We start from the raw sequence: 23,835 nt of genomic DNA, 5'->3' as shown, positions 1-23,835 counted from the left end.
CTGACCTTTAGACTTACTGTAGCTCCAGCAGGAGAACTGACTGTTCCTCCACTGGTACAACACCTATGAGTGGGCCCGTTGTCCCACCAACCATTCTTTCTGGTTGAAGATGTTTATATCGTGGTCCTCGATTACATGCAGACTACCTGCGGATCTAAATAAACACCTTAATAATACCTTTTTTTGTTTTTGGTTTGAACATCGAAATGACGCGGAGTACTACAGTTAAGAAATATGGAAAACCAGCAAAACGGTCAAAAGCTGAACGTTTATTCGCCGAGCTACCGCAAAGCCCAGTACGGCCCCAACAAGAACCAAACGGGACAAAGGACTCTATCTCTCTTATAACAAACAAAGTCTCGTCAATTAATCTCGATGAGAAATCAGCTACCAAGCCGAAGGCCAAATTGCCGAAAACGACCATTGAGCCTGTTCCGGAGAAGATAAGCGAGGCTATCAACATCAAGAGGGACACAACCCTCAAAGTCTCGGAGAACAGAGACACTCCCGAGGCTAAAAAGCCAATCTTAGGCGCACCACATGATGAGGATGACTCTGTCGATTTTTCGAGATTATTAGAGGCTCAGATAGCCTCAGAGGCCGCCGCGCAGCAAACACAGCTCAGAATCCTCACGTGGGAGGATGTCTGTCCACCAGAGGATAGAATTGACAAGATTGCTGAAGCATCCTACGCCGAGGTATATCGTGTTACCAACGAGCGTGGCACAAGCATAATAAAGGTTATTCGGCTGCCGTCGCCCATAAAGCCACAGACCAAAGCTCAAATTCGCTCCGGCTTGGTCGATGAAGAGCCTCATCCTGAAGAGGATGTACAGGGCGAGTTGCAAATCTCAGAATGGCTGGCAGATATTCCCGGTTTCGTTGTATATAAGGAGCGATACGTTGTTCAGGGTAAAACAACACGTCAGCTTCTGGAGACACATCAGTCGTTTCAAAAGAAGATGAAACGACAAGACCCGGACCGAGCACAGTTTTATCCTTCACCGAGTCGATATCTGGACGATACTCGTTTCTTAGTTGTTGAGCTGGGAGATGCTGGAACGTCGCTAGAAGACTGGAAATTGACGAGCGAGAGCCAGCTATGGGATATATTTCTCTTGGAGGCTATTGCTCTGGCGAGAGCTGAGGACCTTGTGATGTTTGAGGTAGTTCATCCTGCAAGGCACATAACTTGAGTAATCCCACTAACTTTGAGTAGCATCGTGATCTTCACGAGGGTAACTTATGTATCCGGCAAGTCAAGCCACCTCGAGACATGGGTCCTCCTTCAGCGGGCTTTTTTGGCTTTTCAGGCCTGGATATTACGATTTTAGACTACGGCCTGTCTCGTGGTGAAGATCTTTCCATTGAAAATGCGAAACCTGTGGGCTTTGATCTCGAAAGAGATCTCAGCCTGTTTACCAGTACTCATGCAGCACAATGCAAAGTTTATCGCCGAATGAGGTCATTCCTTCTCCGTGCTGACCGTACATATCTCCCCCCAGAATCTCACGATACGCCCTACGCTGAGGGTATTGACGGACAACTCTCGTGGGACGCATATGCTCCATACTCGAATGTGCTTTGGCTGGCATACCTCTACGAATACTTGATAAGCCACTTCAAGGGTGATAAGAAAGGGCTTGCAAGATTCAAGAAAGAGACACGAGAGATGTGGAATTACCTGGATCCAGATGCTGGAGATGAGTTGCCCTGCTTCAGCTGTGCTGCAGACGTGGTATGCTTTGCAGTTGAGGCGGGGTGGGTTCGCCAGGAACAACTGAATGGTGTTGATGAGTCACTGATTGAAAGAGAAGACAGCATTATCGGCATGCGAGATGATATCAAGGACGTGAAGCAAGAGAGCGCACCAGCTAGGAGGTCAACTCGAAGGCAATGAGTTGGGGGTGCCATGTGTGGGATAGATTGGACGATAGAATGGGCGGTGTTCTGGTGATTGATTTAGGGTGGAGTTCATAATACCAATGACCTTTTTATGTAAACAACATCTATTTACAGGGCGTCTTTTTCTTCACATCGAAAGCCCACCAAGCTAATCGTTTTGCTAATCTTCCACTGGATTGCCCAGGACACCTGATCTTGCTGAATAGGGTAAAGATTCATTAAGATAAAGATACATTCTTAAGAGAGTACATATATGATTGACCACGTGAGATGCTCTTCCTCGTATGATCTTATTTATTTACATTTTATTAGTTTTATTAAACTTTAGGAAGTTTGCAGCTGTCTCAGATAATATTGCACCATGAGCGCACGGTGGTGCTGGGGAATCCAAAATGCCGATCACGTGAGAGACTTACTGAAGAATTGGACTATATGCTGGTACTCTGTATCCTAACCGAGCCTACCTTACCCAGGAGAGGCAAGAAAACCTTGGACCTCGATCCTAGGTAAGTGACAAAAAAGACTTGGGTAAGTTGCCATAGGCTTAGGGCGCTTTTGTTTTGATATCATCTATCAAGATCTAAAGTTTTCCTGTTCCTTAATAAGGCATACCTCTCCGTACTATGGTAGGTCATTGGATCAGCGGGGAATGAAGATACCCGTTTATTAGACAACAACATACAACAAGCGGAGTAGATGCCGAGCTTAGCCCTTCAGAAAGTTCGGAGCGAATGACTCTTGAGCTGCATCAGAATCAATAATCAGATTTCATGGGTTCACTAAGTTATTGAGAAAATCAATACAATATGCCGTTGTTGTATCCAGGCAGGCAAGGAAGTCTTGTCATCGGTACCTGAATACTACTTTATGTATTAAAGGTCCAATGTTTGAGCTGTCAACAACCTCGGCCGTGCTTCAGCCGCCGTTGTCGGCTCCTCTTGATCGGAACTGGGGGATGCGCTGAAAATGGAGTCTTGCCCCCACCTGGAAGTCATGAAGTAGGTACCCGTACCGAGGCTAAAATTACTGGATTGTTTTTCTACCGTTGACCTGGTTGGCTGATCAGCTTTCCCAGCTTTCCCAGCTTCCCAATTGTTATGTTGCCCCTACAAACCACATGTCACGGCCTTCTTGACTGAATTCGGCCCTGACGCGTGAGTCCCGAAATTGGCCTTTTGCCTGCGTTCCTGAGTCCCCGTACCTCTCTTGTTATTCCGAAGATGCTTAATTGAATCATGAATCTGGGGTGATTCAATACATTTGCCCTGTTTCTCCTTTTGTCGCCCAGTCTTCCACCCAGCTCCGTTTCCGTCACATACCGCTTGTCCTCTATACGATCCAAACTTCAACTCTCTGCCACCTCTAAAAGACCATTACCGCCTTTTATGTGAAGACGATCTTAAGCTTCGGCAGCTTCCGTGCTAGCGATTCTGATCCCATTGCTCTCAAACAACTGTCAGCATGTCTTTTAACAACCACGCCGCTTACAGTCCGACCGCGATGTCATCGTCAACTGGACCTTCTGGCCTGTCAAACAGCCTCCTATCGACATCTATATCCTCTCTAGCTTCTTCTACATCCTCACGGCATCCTTCCCAAATTTCGAAGACCTATCGACAGGCCTCTACTTTATTCCTCACGCGTCGTTTGCCTGAAGCTCTGACGACACTACTCCCATTGATTACTCCACCCGAACATGTTGACGACGGCGAGCCTGCGCCAGTTGCTCGAGCATCAAGAACGACTCGCATTAAGGTCTGGAGCCTGTATCTTACTATCCTCAATGGTATTGTCGAGTTAGAACCCGAGGAGGGCAAGGATGCGTTTGGAAACCAAGAATGGAGAGCCTTGTGTACCAAAGTTCGCGAAGGAGAAATATGGGATGAGGTAGTCACAAATGGCTACCATGGAGTGGAGGGCGATGTTGACTCCGACGTAGTCATTAATCTGTAAGTCGTTTGGAATGCGCCGAATTGAGTCATGGACTGACTCAAGCAGCGCGACAATATTGTTGGCACATGCCCGTGACCAGAAGCTTAACCAGCACAAACTCGAGGCTTATCTGGCCGCCTCCAACACACCAAATCTTGATGTCGCCGGGCGGCTCGCTGAATCAACGAGCTCGCCCATGTCGAATCGATATCGGTCTCCTGCGAAGGGGGCGAGTGGTGCCAACACGCCTAGAGATCTAAATGCTCGTGTCAAAATCCTGGAGTTATACACCCTCCATGTCCTCTTGCGCAACAACGAATGGGATTATGCTCGTGAATTCATCAGCGTCAGCTCAGTCCTAGACGAAGAGCGCCGTGAAGCCTTCCTGCAGGCATTACAAAGCCTCCACGATGAACAGCAAGAACAGGAAAGACTTGAGAATGAGGAGCGCCAACGACAAGAGAATGAGCTGAAGAGAGAAATTGAGGAGGCGAAGAGACTGCGCGCCGAGAATGAAGAGAAGGAAAGAAAGCGGATAGAAGAGGAGCGTCTGAAGCGCGAAGGGAGCGAGGTTGATTACGGGATTGACGACACAGCTAGCCATACCGGGTCAACTCGACCTCGGAAGGCCAGAGCTCCATCATCTTCGTCGTCGAGGCAGTCAAGGCCCCGAGGGACGAATCAAGCAGGACCCAAGGCAAATGGCAAAGCAGTCTCACAGGCTCCAACTCTTACATCACGCGCTTCCATGGTTATCACACAACTGCGGACTATTATCGAACATTTGGGCTCCTCGCTAAACTCGAACCCGATGTTCCTATTGAAATTTCTGGCATTTGTTATGGGTTTGATTCTCATGTTGAGTAACACCAACATTCGGGAGAGAGTGAAGAGAATGCTTGCGGTCTTTTGGTCTAAGGTCAAGGGCACAGCTGGAATGGGGGTGAAGGTCAGTTACATTTAATCAATTCGTTCCATTGTATTATTTATTAGTATCTCATGTGTCACGAGGAGTCTGGGTAGAACCTTTCTTTTCAACCGTAGTGTATTCTCAGGGGCGAGTTCTGGCAAATTTGAATAAGGAACATGCTAGTCAATTGTAATTACTAGGTAGCTCAGGAAGACAAACGCGTTTTCATATTCCCTTTTACGCCTAAACACCTGTGATGACAGATCTAAGTTGACCATGAATCAACCAAACACCATAATGTACGGCCAGCCCAGGCCACAACTCGGCTAGTATTGCGTTGTACGATTCGTTTTCTTTTGGTAAAATAACTGGGAAGAGTATTGTCAGCACCCTGCTGCTAAGCCAGGCTACAATCGTCCAGGGACTACTCACATCTGTTCTCGAACTGCCAAGGTTTATGATCTTAGGACATCCGTCGCGATCCTTTTCAAGGCGAGTACATTCAAAACAGTAGAACGCGTCCGAGATGCCCTCACCACCGCACACAACGCATTTATTCTGGTAGTTGCCGAAGCTACATTCGTCACAAATGCGCACGAGCGTCGTGGGGCGAACGTAGGAGTCGCAAACTGGGCATTTGCCATCACACTTATCACAGAGACGACCGATGGCAATACCGGCCTGTTTGCGACACATGACAAGATCGCTGCATGACAGTTAGTTGAGCTGCTATCATAAAAAGACAGAACCAATGGATACTTACGGATGATGGCGAGACATGGCTGTGATGGGGCGGGGAAACAATGTATGAGCTTTTGTTGTGAGACACGCGGTCAGAATTAGTGATATGTTGAGGAAAAGAGAAGGGCGCAAAGTTCCGGCGTAATGTTGTAAAGTTCAAGATTGGAGATTTCTCAGCCTTGTGAAAGCGTTTCTGACAGCTTCGAGGGGCGAAAGAGCTGCTAGCCAATCAAAACGGTGGGGGACTGTAGCTCTTGCGACTTCCCACGACATCACATTCCCCACCTTTCTCAGCCTTGACAAGGGACATCACCAAGCTTCAGCCTACGTTTCTTTTCCATCCTGTTTGGTACAGTTGAATAGGCTGATTCTATGTCTAACTATGCGCGAATAGTTAGACTTCTATAACGATGATCAAAGATGGAATCCAGAAATGAGTGCTGTTAACCCGAATTGCTCTTCTCTGTACCTTACTAACCTTACTCTAGACTCCGTCCCTTGGATGATACCAAAGCAGACCACGTGCAACATAACGATACACTGTCTCAGTATGCACCGAACGAGAACTCCATGAAAAGAAAGGCTTCAATGAACGCCAGCGAACTCTCCCCAAAACGAACGAAACATGACGAATATTTTCGCGAAGCACCAAGCGAACCACGGAAGAGGAACTCATCTCCAAACCGCCACAATTCATATGGAGACTCTCCAGACGTCGACATAGATCGCCGTAAGAACGCGACACAAGAAGAGAAGAGACGCGGGAAGCGGTTATTCGGGGGTCTTCTCAGCACTCTGAGCCAGACAAGTGGCAGTGTGCAGCAGAAACGCCGTTTGGAGATAGAACGCAGACAACAAGACCGGTTACAAAAGCAGAACATTGAGGAAGATAGGCTGCGTGAGGAGAAGCGACTGCGACTCACTGAGATTCGGAGAGGCGAACAACTAACGTTCGATGAGGAGGTTGTAAGTTGACCGCTGGGTTGCCAATTGCTGCACTGTTTGGTTGACAAGATTGCATAGATGCATAGCAAGCATACCAAAATGCTTGCGATGGCTTCGTACCTACGCACAAAATCAAGGCCGCATATCGTATGTTGACGCAAACATCTATCGCTTCGAAATTGATATTAACACATCCAGTACTATCTCCCTTGGAAGCTCACTGCAGAACAAGAAGATACAATAGACGATCAGGTCCGGCAAACCAAGCTCACAATAGAGCGCGAAGTTGAAAGTTTGAACGCAAGAAAAGGGCGACAGGCGAAAGGAGGAAGACAACCGATAGAGACAACAGCGTCGTTAAGGGAGGACTTGGATCACGACTCCAAAGACACGAATGGGCCCGAAAAATCGTCACATGGCCAAGAGAAGTCGATTCAGGCGTCTGATCATGACCATCACCACGATGAGTCGGCAGATGTATTGGAGGAAGCTGACGAAGATATGGTGATTTACTGATCATTGTCACTGGAGTGGTTCATTTGGACGCAGTGCACAGACTTCTGTCTTGTTTTGACTTGTTGACCTGGAGGAGGAAATCTCATTAGGTTATTCTGCACAACTTACCTATGTTCGGATTCACGAGGGAATGTAGAGATCTCATGTTCATGAAGGAAGGCGCTTTCTGTTGGATCTTTATTATTAAGCCCGATTGCTTTACTATTAATACAATTTGATACCCTATGGAAGTTGGATCGGGGTTGTCTTCTTACCTATTATTTTGTTTATCTTGTTGTCTACCTACTCGACCTCGGACTCGGACTCGGACAGACCGCTTCAGCGCCTCCACCGTCAGTCCACCATTGACCTACACTGCGTTATGTAACATGCCGAGGACGAACGTATGCTTCGTTGGTTGGTGTAACGCAATAGCAACAGTGGGAAGATATCTGGATATGTACCTCTTAGCCGCGATTCGCAGTCCAATTATCCTAAATTAGGAAGTCCTCCCGTTCATGCCTCGGTTTACTCGGACTCCACCCTACATACAGCACATCCATCATAGCTGGCCAGGATCAAACTTGTGCTATATAGAGTGGTTTTGCGCCGTGCAGTCTCGAGTTAACAGAACTTATTATACATTTGCGATCTCGGTCGTTGCAGGTGACTGGTACTTTCTTCGTAAGAATTTAGCTGGACAAGGGACTTACGAGTCATTCACAACGCGAAAGTGAGTACTGTTTTCCAGCATGATGTAATTCAACACCAACTGGCTCCCCCACACGGGCAAGCAACTTCATTTAAACCTCGAGCTTTACAACCATTAACAATCTTAACAGACCGCACAAAGAACACGGGACGGCAAGTTATTCAGTATGGCTCCTGACAAGCTTGCGCCAAACGACTCTCGGGTCAAGACCGAGACTGCCCAGATTCGGGGTAAAAACTACAAGTACATTGTTGGAGAGCCTGAGGGTACCCCGCTGGAGACAATAGTTCTCATCCATGGCTTTCCAGATCTTGGATTTGGCTGGCGCTATCAAGTTCCCTACCTTATGTCCCTAGGATTCAGGGTCATTGTCCCAGACATGGTGGGATATGGCGGTACTGATGCTCCAGAGTCGCTTGAGGAGTACACATACAAGAGCCTTTCAGCCGACATTAACGAGTTGGCTCGGAAGTACGTCGGAGAGGATGGACAGATCATTCTTGGTGGACACGATTGGGGTGGTGCTATTGTGTGGAAGGCCGCCTGCTGGTATCCTCAATTGATCAAGAGTGTCTTCAGTGTCTGCACACCCTACATGCAGCCCAGAGAGACCTTTGTCCCCCTCGAAGCTATCATTCAGAGTGGCCATCTGCTCAACTTTAGCTATCAGCTACAGTTCAAGGGCCCCGAGGTTCAATCGCGTCTCCAAGGAGAGGAAAAGATCCGGCAGTTCTTGAATGCCCTGTATGGCGGCCGCACACCCGGTGGTGATCTTGGGTTCTCTGCCAAGGATGGTATCTACTTCGATAAGCTACCGGAACTCGGCCCCTCGCCACTTGTCAGTAAGGAGGAGCTGGACTACTATGCCAAAGAATATGCCTCGAAAGCACCCCCTGAGCTGCGTGGCCCTCTAAACTATTACCGCATGCAGGAGCTCAACCACCGCGACGATGCAGAGGTGGCCAAGAAGGGTGGCCACAAGTTCGAGATGCCAGCTTTATTTATCACTGCAACTGATGATTCGGCTCTCCCGCCGTCTATGTCCAAGGGAATGGACTCGGCCTTTGCCAACTTAACTCGAGAGGAGGTCAAAGCGTCTCACTGGGCGTTATGGCAGGCTTCTGAGGCTGTGAACCAGCATATCACGAAATGGCTTGATGGGGTGTTGGATGGCGCTTTGAAGGCAAAGGCATCTCTGTGAGCAGAGATCAGATATCCAGCCTCTGTTTTACATGATCTCAATAGATTTTATGCGCACGCACTGACCGACTTTCTGAACAATGAGTATACGCCATTCTTGTGTGTCCAAACCTAGGCACTGGAAATTCATTTCACAATTTTCCTTGCTTCTCTATATCTGTAACAATGCAAATACCTACTGTCACAAAATACGACGTCCAACTCGTGGTAGCCTCATTAAAGGACGTGCTATAAGTTTACAAAGGAGTTTAAGTCTGTCGGTTCAAATTTTAGAGACCCAGAAGCTTTTTGAAAAGTTATTTGCTTGCTGTGTGGGCTTCATTGGAATCCAGAAGAAAAGAAGCAAGGTATTACACCACCAAGAACTATCTATGAAAACGCAAATATAGTGAGGCCGATAACCTAATTTGATAATAAAATACCAGGAATTTCGCAATCCACGATTTGAATCCCTTCAAGTGTCAATGTATAGCTAGCATTAATTTGCATGGTGCATGCCAACTTTCCTGCTACTGGGACTTCAATCAACTGGGCACACAATGTAGTCCATACCGGGATTATAACGGTCAAAGCGTTCCTCTTTGTCTTGATCCAAGTATTTACAGCTCTGGTGATATATCCATGTTAGTAAGGAAACTCATGAAGAAGCTAGGTAATCAACAATTGAGTTCAGATGCCCTTTACAGCTTAGCCTCAAGATGCCATCAGTTGGGTTCGTCTCCACCTTGCCAAGCTAGTGGAAGGTAAGCTCTCCGCATCACCCACATCGCCTATTTCTTTGCCTCCTTACGCCGTGGCCTCTTGCTCTCTTCGCTTCTTCCCCTCCTCCGCCACGACCTCTTAATCCCCTTGCCCAAGACTCGAAATGGCATCTTTCTTGAAGAACGCCTTTGGAGGTGCAAAGGCCCCCGAGCCTGCGAGTCCAGATTCCGGTTAGTATCACCAAATACTTTAAGTATTTGACAATTGCGCAATATTGCGACGCGCAAAGAGTGGAAGTGAATATCATGACTGACACGCGGCATCCTCGCCTAGACTTCGCAGACTTCGCCGAGGCTCCCAATCCAGCTCCTGAGGCCGCTACACAGGATGCGACAGCTGGAAGTGCTGCTGCCGCTGCCGCTACGGCTGTTCCATACACCAAGTGGTACAATGTCCACGAGCGTCACTCCCTTTCCGAGTTTAGGCTTGAGGGCATCATTCTCCTCATCTCGAGTTTTATCTTCCTCCTTCATATGATTGGCGCTCGTCGCAATCGCTCCAGGGCCAAGGCTTGGATTCGCGCTCATGCCCCCGTTCTCCAGAAGGAGTATGCTCTTGTCGGCTTCGGTGGTGTACCCACCTTGGACAACGAAGATGTCAATTCCGATACACTCATCAAGGAGAAGTCCCTCTTTGAGTTTGCAACGTACGCTACTGGTCGACAGAACACGGCTTTCACCGACTTCAAGCTCACTCTGACCAAGAAGTTCAACCCAATTGTCAACGGCTTCGAGCATGTCGCAAGCTTTTTCGTCGAGACTGTTGATGCGCCTAAGGATGCCGTCGAGGTTCTGACCTACCCCTTTGATGGCAAGGAGAGTCTTACAGTCCCCTCTGCCCCTGGCGCTTCTGAAATCCGCGCCAAGGATGCTAAGAGCACCTACGATGGTTTTGTTTGGGGTGTTGTGCACAAAGACGTCATGCGTCGCGTCCGCGACGACCGATATGATGTGTCTCTCACCTTCACCAAGGATAACCCTAAGCTTCCCGCTTGGCTCACTGTCATGAGCGAGAGCGCCGAGATCACTGACACGCTCCTTACTCCTGAGCTCATTGCCGCTGTTCAAGCCGCTGGTGACCTGTTCGAGTACCTAATTATCTCCGATCAGCCTGTCGATAAGCCTGCTACCCTTGAGGAGACGACTCCCCGCAAGCGACTCTTCCTGAAGTACGCCCTCCCTTCCAATGGCAATTACGACAATCTTCTGCCTCTCTTCTCTCACTTTCTCCAGCTTCCCGATGTTCTTGTCAAGGTTGCCCATTTCCGCCCTGAGGTTTCCAAGAAAGTCCGCAGCACCCGTGAGCATGCCATCGGTGAGCTTAAGAAGACCGCTGAGAGCCAACGCCAAGAGGAACTCCTTCTTGAGAAGGAAAAGGCCCGCAAGGCTAAGCGTGATGCTGAGCTCAAGGGTCTTGATGCAAAGGCGCAAAAGCGATACCTCGAGAAGGAGAGAGAGAAAGAGATGCGCAGATCTCAGAAGCGACAGACACAGCGTGCCTAGAGCACTCATTTCCTTGTATAAATGGGCTGGTTAAGAGCCAACAGTGAAAAGATGCATATTACCATGGCGGTTTCGTGTACGGGTACGGAATTTGTAACAGTAGTTTATTTATCAGCCTAGTCTATGATGATGCTTGCCTTGTCGCCATAAACATCTCCTGCTTTTTTCCCCCTTCTAGTCATTAGGCTTTGAGTGCATTGGGTATAGAGGTAGGTTGTCGGATTTGAAGGATGCGCAATGGTATCGGTGCGAATAACTAGAGTATTCACTTTTGGTATGCGAAAGTGTGCACTTGCTTTTCACCAGGTTGATCTCCTTCTTTCTGGCTTGCGCCAGTACAAACTGTCGTTCATCACCGTTGAGTTTGAGGTCCTTGGTCAAAGACCTCTCGTGGCGGTTGCTTGTAAGTACTCAAGGCAATTTGAGAAATATAACAAGTTTTAGATTAAAACCAGTGGTATTGGTTAATCAAGAAAGAAAGAAAAATACGATTTGTGTTTCCTCATACTTTCCAAGCAGTGGCGTTCCAGCCCGCGTGTTTGCTATTGCAATATCCGTTCTGTTGAAACCGACTTGGCAGGACAGAACCGAAGACAGCTGATGAGGTCATGGTGCCCGAAGAGTGAGGCAATGGCCTTATGTTTCATAATGTACAACAGAGCCAAGATTGCTTTGATAATGCGAGCAAACACCGGAAGTTATGCTGTACCTCAAACCAGCAGTCTTGTTGTTATCCGGCCCTCCATAGAATATTGTCCCGTAGCAGAGCTATGCTGACAATGAGTACGTCGGCTGGGCAAGTCTGATACTCCGATGGTATGCTTTCCCGGCATCTCAGCCGTACAGCCACAGCAATGGAAACATGCCCGAACGACTTGTGATATATCCTTTATTCTCCTTCAAGAACGTGGAGTAATCCACTTGAAAGAGGCATGCGTGGAATTTCATGGGCCCATCCACATGCCTCCGTTAGCTGTGCCGGCCATACTGTCAGGACTAGGACCGAACCCGTATCCAAAGAGCGTAGAAAATTCATCCATGACCTGGGGTACCGAGGGAAAGTTGGCATCCATTCCCACAAAAGGGCTCGGAGCCTGCATCGTTGGCATACCAGGTCGAGCAGTCGTACCTGTGCTTCCTCTCCAAAATGCATTTGGATTTTGAGGTAGCGGCAAGGAAGTCTCGGGTGATTCTTCTTGCCTGAAGTCCTGAAGAGGCACGTCATTCTTCCAAAGCAATTCCCATTTCTTGAACCGCGAGTAGTCGGTTTCTCGGCCGGAGGAATCAGCTGTAGCATCAAGTCGCGAGATAGCACGTTCAAAAACTTCGATCAGGGATGCTTCAGAACGGGCCGACTCTCCACCCGCTGACATCTCCTTGATCATAGCCATACCAGTGCGCAGAGCGTCACGTAGCCTATCCGTCTTCTTTTGCAGGCACTGTGTGATGATGACCAGGAGAGCAGCACGACAAGAACTGAATTCCGTGTATGATGCCCGTGCAAGACCAATCGTGCTTTGAAGAAGATGGCATGTGTCGATTATGGTCAATGCAGCCTCCACACAGTCCGCAACCAGGATCGACCGAGGATTGGACTTATGAGGTGTGTTGGGTCTTTGGTTGTTTGAATCAGCGGGTGAACTCGACGTGCTCGCGTTACCACGCACGACTTCACGAGGTAAGATGAAGGGCCGCCCGGCGTACATTCGCAGCAGGCAATACTCTAGTTTGAGGTGCGTATCTGCACGTGTAATAGGGTTTTGAGGATTGACTTCTTCGTGGAACGCGGTTTCGGGCAGTGCGTCCCACCACCTTCGAAGCTCCTCCTTCATATCGATGACCCGTTGCAAGCCTTCATTCATCTCATGTTTCTGTGCGGTTCGAAGAACAGAGCTACCAATGACCATTAGCTTCTTGAAAACACGGCTCAGAATAGTGCAAGTGCATACATCTCATGCGCAATCTTACCAAGCGCCTGATTCAGCCGCAACGTTGCAAGCATGTGCGCAACATTTGTAGGGCTTGATGGCATAATGTCCGGCCGATCAGTGGGCATCTCTGCATCGACATCTTTACTCAGGATAGATAAAGGCCGTCCGTGGTAGATACCAACCCGTCTGCAGCGGTTAGTTTCCAGGAAGTCAAATATACAGTCAATAAACATACTTCTCTGTCGTATAGGCTGTCCACCATACACGGTTCCGGGTTTCGCGAACGTAAGGATCAAGTCCCCCGGCAGGCCACTTCCTGTGCATGCCATTCTGGATCGCGAGCTTTACCGCGAGGTTAAGATAAATGTACGATAGTCCTGAGGCGTCAAGTGGTAGGGTATAGATGCCGATGAGAAGAATAGCCTGGACACTCTCCAGTGATGCAACAGTGATGACATCAGGAACGAGCTTGCAGGCTTGTTGATAGAACATAACACCTATTGTATCCTCGGAGAAAGGGCTTGAGTCGTTCGACTTGCCATGGGCATCTCTTCCTGAGATCGAATCGAGATATGCGTACTGAGTTCCAATCGCAAAGATGATCCAAATCATGCAGAGCGTCCCCACTTCGCGACGAGATAAAGCCCCAGGGTTTTGGTAAATTAGGTCGATCTGTTCAGCGAGCCACCCACGCTCAACATAGAAATAGTTGGTCTCGGCATGCTTATAGAAAGCCTGGACCAGGAACTCGGCGACATATCGAGGAGGCAGTGCAGAAAGTGATGCCTGCGTGTTATTCGCTGACTGGAGCTCTTCGGCTCGATAATACTCTTTGAAACTGAGGGGGCCTGGTGCATCCTAGCGAAGATCTAAGTTATTCGTTCTTACAAAACAAGGCTGGAGCAACATACATGGCGCTCTGGTACGCATTGTTCAATCCATTGTTTGATTCTCATTGAGAAATTCCAGTGAGAGAACTCGCCTGAGTAGTCTATGAGCGATATTGGTTAGTTACTTGTGGATGTTGAATATCAGTAGTCGATCTTACGGGTAGTGTTATTATCCAGTGGCTGGACAGTATAGTTCTCATCTTCTGCCCCCAGAAAGTCAGAGCCTGGAGAATCCATAATTGGAGCTTGTCGTTTAAGTTGATTAGCGTCGAAGTTCTTGTTGTCGATGGACTCAGCCATAGCCTTCAATGATTCCGTATCAAGAGAGACATTTCCAGCATAATGGGCAATAATCTTCTCCATATAAGAAGCGCGCTGAAGGAGCTCAGCGTTGCCTGGACCGGGCCGATTCCTAAACTCATATGCGTCAGCAAACTTGAAAACATGGAATGGTATGCGGCGATGCTATTACGACTCACCTCGATGCGCCATCACCTCCTTCGGCATCTCTGGCAGTCGGGCCTAGGAACTCGCATTGGCGATGCAGGCGCGTACACCTTCGGCATGGTACACCACCGTCGCATTTCTCCTTCTGTCGTCGGCAGCCGTCGCAGCTAGAGAACACGGTCAATCAGCATGTGGAAACCAGAACAGTCAATGACGGTGGGACATAAGCGGGAGGCAAGTGATTCAGAGCTGGTCACATCCGGAACCTGAGGGGAAGGAGAGGGCCGTAGAAATACATGCTCCGGTTTGTCTGCGCCAGAGACGACGCACAGTAGCGGAGTGAATCAAAGGTTTAGTAGACGTACGCTCGGAGTGCTCGCTTGCGTTCTCTCTCGGCTTCGCGGCGCTGCCGGCTCTTCTGCACAGTCTGTTGTTGCTTGTCCATCTCCCGTTCTTCGGATTGCGCGAGTCGGCGCGGGGCCGGTTTGCGGCGGCGGAGCGGATGGACTCCTGCTCCTGGGACCTCGAGCGGCGGGAGGCCCGTAGATCCCAGCAAAATGCTTGGGAGGCCGTGAGGTGCGGCGAAGCAATCGTGTTAAGGGACTTGCTGGGTTCGAGGAGTCGGTAATAATTGGGGGTAGGATTGATGGTTCAAATTGGCGGATCGAACTTGAAGTGGTTTTATGGCCCACGTACAGGTAGATCGAGGCTTGAAAAGCGACTTAGTGGCTCCATCCAAGACCCTGTTTGTGGATGCACAGGAATGGCAGCGACTAGCTGGGTGACAACAGCCAGTCTTCCAGGAGAACCTATTGCAGGCTTCAGCGATGCAAGCGAGGATTTGTTCTGAGCTTAGGCAGTTTAGGTTAAAATGCCTATCGTGTCTTTCGCTTGTTGCAATTCGAGAAACCACGCGCCTGAGAGGAACTTCTTAGAGCAACGCCATGTTAATCGCTGAACAAATAAGGTGGAAGCTCAAGGTCAAACAGAAGAGAGGAACTGAAGAGTTCAAGTAAGGTAAGACGCGGGGAGCTAGCGTCTATTTTAGTGTCGTTGGCGGAACCGCAGAATGTAATTCGCTTGCCCACGCCGTTGAGTCTGAGACGATGGTAAGAGACAGAAGCAGAATAGGCCAAGTACCTGAGCTCATAATTCGACGTTTTGTTTGCGACGCAATGGTATAAGGGCATCAGCCCAATAACTAAGTAACTTGCACGACAAACTCCAGAAGAAAGGATAAGGTGCATGTTTTATAGCATGTGATGAAGGGCATATACTTCGTCCGAGACTAAAGCAAGGACCTTCAAAGCCCGATATTGGAAGATAGCGCTAACAAACTATACACACACAGTCACACTGGCTTGACGCTCTGATGCCGCTGCAGCTCCACGATACCTTAGTTGACGGGACAAGCTGGTTGGCGCGCAACGCCAATTGATTACAGTGAATGAAGAGGCATCAACTTTGCTTTTTCTTTTACACACGCACGTACGCACGAAAAGGTCTCGGGCAGCTCCTTAGGTACCGTGCTGTGCATTATGCCGTTGGTGGTCGATCCCGATCCATTGAAGTAGTGTTAGAGTGGCATTGTCGACAGACAGACAGGAACCTCTTCGCGAAAGGGATGAAGCATATGGCTTGGTAGTTCAGTAAGTGAGTATCAAGCTACTGGGGTTCTCTTTGTGTCATCCGTATGCAAAAGGCATATATTTAACTTGAAAGAAGGGGATGTCACGGACACTGACTTTTAAAGGAGTCTCTCAGCTTACCCATGTGTCTCTCCGTATGTGGGTCTTTGTCGAGATGCGGACAGGGAAGAACTAGTGCCTATGTCGAGAAAAAGCAAGGTGAAAAGCGATGCAGAGTCACGTCCTTGCACCTTGTGCAGATGACAAACAGTCTGTGTACGGCACACTTGCGGCCTGTGGCCTTGAAGCATGCGACAGCGGGGCGGGGCGGAGCGGGAGCAGGATCGCCATAACGGGGCGAATTCAAGTGAACTACAATACTCCGTACAAGTCCTTGATAACTGGCAACCACTGTAGGCAATAAGTGCATCAAGATCGTAGGATGCTCTCCTCTTGCTGCGAGAGGAGCTGCGAGATTACGAACAAAGCCGAAGGGTTCCCTAAGCCGTGCGAATGTTGCTATACAATGTAAAGCTGGGGGAAGATGCCACATGGAACAAATATGGGTCGAGTTATGGAGAACCTCTTCAACCAAAGCTATGGTACTGGCTAGGTACCAGTAGGTAGTCTACATTGGCAACTACCTTGGTATGGTTAGACTAGTTCTGATGAATCCTAGGTATGTAGTTTGCTCATGTTTACGATGTCACGAGAGAGACAGCGTTGAACGCGGCTATCTATATATGATCTGTGCATATTTTTCAACAGCATACCTCAGTAGTAAATTCACCGAGATTTGTGGCAGGTTCAAACGTCACGACGTTCACTCTTTTCGTCGTTAGCAAAGAGCATTAATTGGTCAGCAATCTTCTATTGCCATTAATGGGCAAAGCTTGTGCCGCTTTGATCGACAAGCCAGCCTTGATCCCTAAGGACCCATTGATGTTTCGCAGGTACACAGACGACAGACCACCGACGCCCTACCTTTTTTTTTTAGACTGGCTGAGACAGGCGCATATCGGTCAAGGAGAGTGCTATTTGCTTGTAGCCTATCAAGAACACATTTAAGGCCAGGACTCAGCCAGAAACACCCACCATGCCTCGGGTTTGCGGGGTTGACAGCTTTTGATTCGATGAGATGAGCACGGTGACGAATCGGCGAGATCTTGCAGGCTGTCAACTCCTGGTCACAACTCACTGGTGCAGATGTCATGTATAGATCTTCTTCCACTCGACCAAGACCAACGCCATCATCCATTTCTATGCTCTATGCGCTTTCTTCCTTATGTATACAATGTACAACGGATAACGTTATTTTTGCCATGTACATAACAAGCTAACTGATTTAGGCGATATGAGACCATCGGTTCCGAAGAAAGCACCAATGGTCCTCGCTATTCAACTTCGTCAGGTCTATCAACGGCCTGGGCCAACATGCTCGGCTGCTCGTTTTGGCAATCCGAGAATTGTCAAACCAAATACTGTAAGCAATATTGTCACAATAGGCTTTTTTTTTTAAACGGGAATGTCTTCGCCTGCTAATGGCTTGCATAAATGGTCTACTGTATAGTCCTCGCCTCCCCTTTTGTGTTTACCTCGAACCTGCAGAGCTATGTAGAGACCAACTCCCCTTTCGAATAATAGGCTTGATTCCAACAAGGCAGAAGATCCTGCAGCCAATGAGTCGTCATGGTCCTCTGTCGAAGGATCAATGGCCGGGGCTGAGAAAAAGAAACTTGGATCTTTAGATTGCATCTTGCGTTAGCAGGCAGCCTCCCAACACTTGGTCGAAGCGCTTCCTCAGCCGGTATAAACCGACATGGATGTTTTCTGACTGCTTCAGCATTGAATATCGGGTTTGCCCGATCACTCCGGTACCTGTATGTAATCGCCGAACTACCGCTTTGATGACTGCAACCATACTGTACTTCTGTTACCTGCTACTGCAAGCCACCACATGCATCTGAACAGTTCATCCCTGGTCTGGTGGCATGCTGCAATAACACACCTGGTTCACTGAGGAGAACTCTGGCGGATCCTAGAGCGAGACGGAATCAGTATCAATTACCCAGCCGCCATCATATCGTCAAAATCGAGCACAATGATGGCAGGTGGTGGGTGGGTGTCAAAGAGTACGGTGAAATCCCAGCAAACATCATGAATTTGAAAATTCTTTAGTGAACTTGGCCCTAGAACTTCTACAACTCTGGCCAAATTTTCTCAACTATTTCCGAATTATATGGCGGTGTCAATGCCATTCGTCTAAGCATACCTTATGTGACAGGTCACCTCGCCACTTGGCAGATCATATCCAAAGAGATAACACACAGAGAATCAGAAATGAGAGATATACAGCTTGCCGAGAGACGCGTGGTGTATCGGTTAACGCCGGTATCCAAGGTGACGTGAGATATGCACCAGTCTGCAGCTCATTCTGGGTCTATGGCTCACTTTAGGAGTGCGGCCTTCTCTACCTGACATTCACACGAACCTCTGTATGATTATAAATCGGGCCTGGTCTTTTGGTGGCTTCGGGAAGATAGGTTCTCAGCTCAACAGGTCTTGTTGTGTCTCCATGAGACTATAATGTATCAATTCTGTTGCTTTACATCACATTTTTTTTATGGCAGAGGCGGTCAAAGGCCCATGTTGAAGTAATCGTAATTCTTTTGAAGTTCCAGTAACCTTGGTAAACGCCCTGTGTGATCCGGTTCCGTTTGGAAAGACACCTATCTGTTTCCACACCTAGTGTATTGCCAGTATGATAACTCTTTTCTTTTCCCCCCGATCCTCAGAATAACCCTTTTGACAAATGTAAACTAAAATCAATGCAACGCTAGTAGAAGGCATGATGTGTAGAAACCCAACCCCATTTCGATGTTCCTGCTAAATCCAGCTTACAGAGCACCAATAACCTTGTCAAAGGCATTGATGAGAATAGGAATGTGCTCCTCTTGGAAGATGAGCATAGGTCGGAGGCGGACAGTGTTCTTGCCGCATGTACCAATGTTCACACCGATATGGCGCATGGAGCGAACGAGACCTGCAGGGTCCTTGGTATCGAAAGCAATGAAAGTGCCCTGGTCTTTTCCACGGAGGTTCTGGATATGTTCAGGGTATTTGGCAGCGAGGCGCGCAAGCTCGGCATAAAGGTGAGTGCCCACGCGAGCCGTCTGCTCAACAAGCTTCTTGTCAAGAATCTCCTGGATGACAGCCTTGCACATGATGACACGGGCAGGGTCGCCGATCCAGGTGTTGAACTGACGGTAAGCCTTATCGGGAATGAGCATCTCGTTGCCAAAGAAGTAGCCAGCAGTCTGTGCTTTCTTGGAGAAGGTGACCATGTCTGGAGGAGAGGTCAGGTTCCAGTGATCATGTCCCCAGAAGGAACCAGTGGCACCGAAACCGGTCTGCACCTCGTCGGCAATGAGAACGGATCCGTGCTTCTTGGTAATGTCACGGAGACCCTGGAAGAAAGCCGGGGACGCATGGTTATCACCACCCTCGGACTGAATGGGCTCAACAATGAGACCTGCAACGGGGCAATGCCACGTGGTCATGATGCGCTCAACTTCTTCCAGGCATCGCTTCTCCTCGGCCGCGTTCTCCTCGGCATGCTCCTCCAGAGGGTACTTGAGAGCAGGAAAGGGGGCCTGGGGCCAGTTGAAGCTAGGGATATCGAGCTTGTGGACAGCCTTGGAGCGGGTGGTGGAGAGGGAACCGAAACCACGGCCGTGGAAAGAGTTCTTGAAACTCATGATGGCCAGCTCAGGAGAGCCAGGCTTGGAGTTCTCAAGGCAGGAGTTGATCTCCTCCTCATTCCAGTCAGCGTTGCCACGCTTGCGGCGACTGTAGAGCATGAAAGCAGCCTTGTAGGCAAGCTCGTTGGCCTCAGATCCAGACTGAGCAGTGAAGATGTAGCTGAGACCCTTGGGAGCGACTTTCATGAGGCCGTTGCGGAGGATATCGACCCATTGGTCGGAAGGAAAGTTGCCAATCGCAGGACGGTTGACGAGAGCGGAGATCATTTCGGGGGACTTGGCAGCCTCGATCAGAGTGTCGTTGTTGTATCCCACAGGGATTGAAGCTATCTGGGCGTAGACATCGAGGTACTTGTTGCCATCAACATCGACAATGCTTCCAAGAGTTAGCTCGTACATTGCCATGCTTTGGGTAATAAGATCTTACTAGTTATCATGAGACTTGTCGTAGTCGACGACGAAGTGAACGGCACGGGCGTCGAAAATGGCATCCAGACGCTTGGAGCTGGCCTTGGATACAGGGCCAGGAATCTCCGTGCGAACGGGGGACTCAACGAAGGAAGGCATTGTGAAGCTTGCAAAGATCTCTCTGAATGAGGTGGAAATTTCCTCTGGGTATCCTGTGTTTGTGAGAGAGGAAAGTGAGATAAGATGTCCTGGAGAAATTGGAAGTGAAGTTCGAAGCTGGGGGAAGAGCTATTATAGCATTTGGCAACGGTATCGGAGGTGGCACTAATAAGTTACCAAACATGGTCAAAAAAGTTCATGGAGGGCCTCGATATGCCCACCCCTGCCAATTGAAAGGTATTGCCTGCGGCTCATGAGGGAGACATCGTGGGGCCGGAGTCGAGAGGCCGGCCGGCACAGAGCCGGAGAGGAGAGGAGAGGGATGTCTCACGGGACCTGACCTTGGACGCCACCGCTGCACCTTGAATTTTGTAGCGGAGGTCATGGCGGATTTTACCCTATTCTTGTTCAGCGCTGGGGGAATGCTGCCGTCTCAGGGGTGCTATTACTCCTACAGAGGTCCTCTGTCAATTAATGAGAAACACTGCGTCTCGTTCACTGGCATCGAACTTCCAATATGCTTCTTCGCGACGGTCACAAGCATCGAAATCAAAAGCATTACTACCCCAACATTTAGTAAGAGTCTTCCCCGGACATCAATTTCTCCATGACGGGACCGGGGATGGATGCCACGCTTTTTGTTTTACATAAAACAAAAGTCTGCGTACTACCGTAAGCAAGGTGAAATGAACGATCAAAGCGCCTGAAGCTTCCCATTCTTTACTGGTGCCTCTAGGGTTTAGTTCATCGGCTCTCAAGGGCCCCCCACACCGGTTCTCATGTTTGAGGGCACTCTCGGTTCCGAAGGCTGAGGAGGAGGAGGAGGAGGAAAGCCTGGAGTTACGCTCAAGAGCATCCCGTGACTATGTTTCCCCATTAGTTCCTTCTCCAACTCCATAGACTTCTGCCAAATTCTAAATCACACACCCTTCTCGGAATCGGGCTAATGACACCCCTGGTCTTGCCACCGTCCAGCAACTTTTTCCATCATAAACACCTTTCTACTCATCATATACACCCTGCCGGTCCGGTTCCCAATCGGTGCCGTGTATTGAAAAAACGGTTCTCGAGGCCGGATCACCAAGCATCAAAGGTTCACCGAAATAGGTCTCATCGCCATTGTAATGTTGTGATGATCCAGCTAGGCTTGTAGCTAGGAGGCCGGTCACTGCCGTGTTTTAGGACAGATTTGTTATTGCTTGGTAGCCAATGTACAAGACAGGAAGCGTCCGGAAGCGATGCGGAGGTCCGAGACGGTTGTAAGCAAATATATCTACATAGTACTACATACGTAAAAGACGGGAGCTGATAGATAGGAATTTGCTCTCGTCTACTCTGCTATAAACTCTTCTCTGCCATCCAAAGTCTCAGCCGTGTTTAGCAAACGTCTTCTCTATCGAATAAACGTGGTTCGTCAAAAAGCATCATGGCAGCTCCAGAGGTGTGTCATATTCCCGCTCGCTCGCATTTCTCATTCTTGCAACTTCTCTTCCAGTTGAAGCTATCGAAGCTATCAATACTAAACATATTCCTTCGCCACAGCTTACCGATCCTACCCTCATCAGAAACGCATGTTATGTCAATGGTGAATGGGTAGCTGCAAAGTCTGGGAAGCACTTTGCTGTCGAAAGTAAGTGCTTCTGCAAGCCCCTGTGTCCGTGAACTCCGAGATCATATACTAACGCTACCTACCTTTATGCAGACCCTTCAACCCTTGAAAAGATTGGGAATTGTCCCGAGTTCGACGCCAGTGACACTGAAGCCGCTATCGCCGCCGCCGATGCCGCATACAAGACATACCGTAAGACCCCGGCTCGCCAGCGGGCCAGGTACCTCCGTCGCTGGTATGATCTCATGATGGAGAACTCAGAGGACATTGCACGACTCATCACCCTTGAGAACGGCAAGCCTCTGGCAGATGGCAGAACAGAGGCCAACTATGCAGCAGCTTTCTTTGAATGGTTTTCAGAGGAGGCCCCTAGAATTTATGGTGAGACCATTGAGGCAACAAACCCATCATGTCGTCTATCCACCATCAAACAGCCTGTAGGTGTCTGCGGCCTTATTGCGCCATGGAACTTTCCCGCTGCCATGATCACCCGAAAGGCCGGGCCTGCGCTCGCTGCTGGCTGTACTGTTGTCATCAAGGCTCCCGCTGAGGCTCCCCTGACAGCTCTTGCTCTGGCTGAGCTCGCGCATCGTGCTGGAATTCCTGCCGGCGTTGTCAACGTTATTACAGCCTTGGATAACACTGCTGAAGTGGGCAAGGTCTTGACTACACACCCCAAGGTCAAGAAGGTCTCCTTCACAGGGTCAACTGGCGTGGGCAGACTCCTTATGAACCAATCGTCTTCAACAATCAAGAAATTGTCCTTTGAATTGGGCGGAAACGCTCCTTTCATCGTTTTCGAAGACGCAGACCTTGATAAGGCTGTTAAGGGTGTGATCGCTTGCAAATTCCGCAACTCGGGTCAAACTTGCGTTTGCGCCAACCGAATTCTGGTGCACCGCAGTATCTATGACAAGTTTGTCCAAATGGTCCTCGATGTCGTCAAGACCTTTGTTGTTGGTGACGGCTTTGGTGAGAAGACAACACATGGTCCTCTCATCCATGGTCGTGCCGTAGCCAAGGCTGCTGAGCATGTTGAAGATGCTCTTTCCAAGGGAGCCAAGCTTATTCATGGAGGCGAGCGTCTACCACACCTCGGCCCTAACTACTTTGACCTCACAATGTTAACTGGCATGAAGCCTGGAATGAAGGTCTGTAGCGAAGAGACTTTCGGGCCTGTTGCTGCTTTCTTTGCATTCGACAATGAGGACGAAGCTATTGAGCTTGCGAACGACAGTGATGTTGGTCTTGGAGGGTACTTCTTCAGCAACAATGTGAACCGATGTTATCGCGTGGCTGAAGCCTTGGAGGTTGGTATGGTTGGTGTAAATTGCGGTAAGTTTCCCAGACACAAGAATATTGCATATCACTGACAGCAAAACCCCAGGCGTTCTGAGCGACCCTGCCGCTCCTTTTGGTGGCATTAAGCAGAGTGGTTTTGGAAGAGAAGGAAGCAAGTATGGTATCGACGAGTTTACAATCACCAAGATGGTTATGACAAACATTGATCCATAAGTTTTGGTTGAGTTGAGACATGAATTAGGATGGCTATAGACAAAATAATACCCACTGGACGGATATAGAGACAGAGTGCTACAACAACTAGGTGAACAAAATTGCTATACCGACAGACCAGCGGACTTCACGTGTATGTGGAGAGTACACTATTCTAAGCGATCGTATTAGACGTCCAGACCCTTGACTTGCAGGCCGGCTCATCTTGACCAAATGGGGGGTGTATCGGTGTGGCATACAGGCCCTACGGGTAAGGTTCATAGTACCTAATTAGGAAGTCGTGAAGTGCTACCGTTTGTATTGCAGACTTGGAGAGACCAAATACATGTAAACAGAATTGTCCCAGTTATGATAAGTGCGGCAAGTAGCTTATCAACACTTGG

The 23,835-nt window shown here is 48.9% G+C and overlaps 9 protein-coding genes; 6 read left to right on the top strand and 3 right to left on the bottom strand.

Annotated features, from left to right (window-relative positions):
* Positions 1-206: 206 nt before the first annotated feature.
* FFUJ_03130 (uncharacterized protein) lies at positions 207-1,900 on the top strand (the record flags this gene model as incomplete). XM_023574943.1 has 2 exons in its annotated part: positions 207-1,166; positions 1,220-1,900. 2 exons carry the CDS (start codon positions 207-209, stop codon positions 1,898-1,900), a joined length of 1,641 nt encoding a protein of 546 aa, XP_023428211.1.
* A 1,466-nt stretch (positions 1,901-3,366) lies between these two features.
* FFUJ_03129 (uncharacterized protein) lies at positions 3,367-4,801 on the top strand (the record flags this gene model as incomplete). XM_023574942.1 has 2 exons in its annotated part: positions 3,367-3,854; positions 3,904-4,801. The coding sequence occupies 2 exons, from the start codon at positions 3,367-3,369 to the stop codon at positions 4,799-4,801; spliced, it is 1,386 nt and encodes a 461-aa protein (XP_023428210.1).
* Positions 4,802-5,073: 272 nt separating this feature from the next.
* FFUJ_03128 (probable pre-mRNA splicing factor) lies at positions 5,074-5,527 on the bottom strand (the record flags this gene model as incomplete). XM_023574941.1 has 3 exons in its annotated part: positions 5,074-5,115; positions 5,180-5,453; positions 5,511-5,527. The coding sequence occupies 3 exons, from the start codon at positions 5,525-5,527 to the stop codon at positions 5,074-5,076; spliced, it is 333 nt and encodes a 110-aa protein (XP_023428209.1).
* A 381-nt stretch (positions 5,528-5,908) lies between these two features.
* FFUJ_03127 (uncharacterized protein) lies at positions 5,909-6,949 on the top strand (the record flags this gene model as incomplete). XM_023574939.1 has 4 exons in its annotated part: positions 5,909-5,925; positions 5,977-6,454; positions 6,512-6,580; positions 6,632-6,949. The coding sequence occupies 4 exons, from the start codon at positions 5,909-5,911 to the stop codon at positions 6,947-6,949; spliced, it is 882 nt and encodes a 293-aa protein (XP_023428804.1).
* Positions 6,950-7,806: 857 nt separating this feature from the next.
* On the top strand, positions 7,807-8,841 carry FFUJ_03126 (related to epoxide hydrolase; the record flags this gene model as incomplete). Its single annotated transcript, XM_023574938.1, has 1 exon — positions 7,807-8,841. The coding sequence occupies one exon, from the start codon at positions 7,807-7,809 to the stop codon at positions 8,839-8,841; it is 1,035 nt and encodes a 344-aa protein (XP_023428208.1).
* An 864-nt stretch (positions 8,842-9,705) lies between these two features.
* Positions 9,706-11,104, top strand: FFUJ_03125 (uncharacterized protein; the record flags this gene model as incomplete). XM_023574937.1 has 2 exons in its annotated part: positions 9,706-9,772; positions 9,876-11,104. 2 exons carry the CDS (start codon positions 9,706-9,708, stop codon positions 11,102-11,104), a joined length of 1,296 nt encoding a protein of 431 aa, XP_023428207.1.
* Positions 11,105-12,048: 944 nt separating this feature from the next.
* On the bottom strand, positions 12,049-14,817 carry FFUJ_03124 (related to C6 transcription factor (PrnA); the record flags this gene model as incomplete). XM_023574936.1 has 7 exons in its annotated part: positions 12,049-12,997; positions 13,054-13,221; positions 13,271-13,893; positions 13,947-14,026; positions 14,084-14,337; positions 14,405-14,539; positions 14,738-14,817. 7 exons carry the CDS (start codon positions 14,815-14,817, stop codon positions 12,049-12,051), a joined length of 2,289 nt encoding a protein of 762 aa, XP_023428206.1.
* A 4,080-nt stretch (positions 14,818-18,897) lies between these two features.
* Positions 18,898-20,328, bottom strand: FFUJ_03123 (probable UGA1-4-aminobutyrate aminotransferase (GABA transaminase); the record flags this gene model as incomplete). XM_023574935.1 has 2 exons in its annotated part: positions 18,898-20,137; positions 20,189-20,328. The coding sequence occupies 2 exons, from the start codon at positions 20,326-20,328 to the stop codon at positions 18,898-18,900; spliced, it is 1,380 nt and encodes a 459-aa protein (XP_023428205.1).
* A 1,426-nt stretch (positions 20,329-21,754) lies between these two features.
* Positions 21,755-23,452, top strand: FFUJ_03122 (probable UGA2-succinate semialdehyde dehydrogenase; the record flags this gene model as incomplete). XM_023574934.1 has 4 exons in its annotated part: positions 21,755-21,769; positions 21,871-21,958; positions 22,031-23,272; positions 23,325-23,452. 4 exons carry the CDS (start codon positions 21,755-21,757, stop codon positions 23,450-23,452), a joined length of 1,473 nt encoding a protein of 490 aa, XP_023428803.1.
* Between the last annotated feature and the right edge of the window lie 383 nt (positions 23,453-23,835).

The sequence above is a fragment of the Fusarium fujikuroi genome, chromosome FFUJ_chr03, assembly GCF_900079805.1.
Source record: "Fusarium fujikuroi IMI 58289 draft genome, chromosome FFUJ_chr03".
Lineage (NCBI taxonomy): Eukaryota > Fungi > Ascomycota > Sordariomycetes > Hypocreales > Nectriaceae > Fusarium > Fusarium fujikuroi.
Note: the sequence above shows the minus strand (reverse complement) of the source record. Positions and strands in the feature narration are given on the sequence as shown.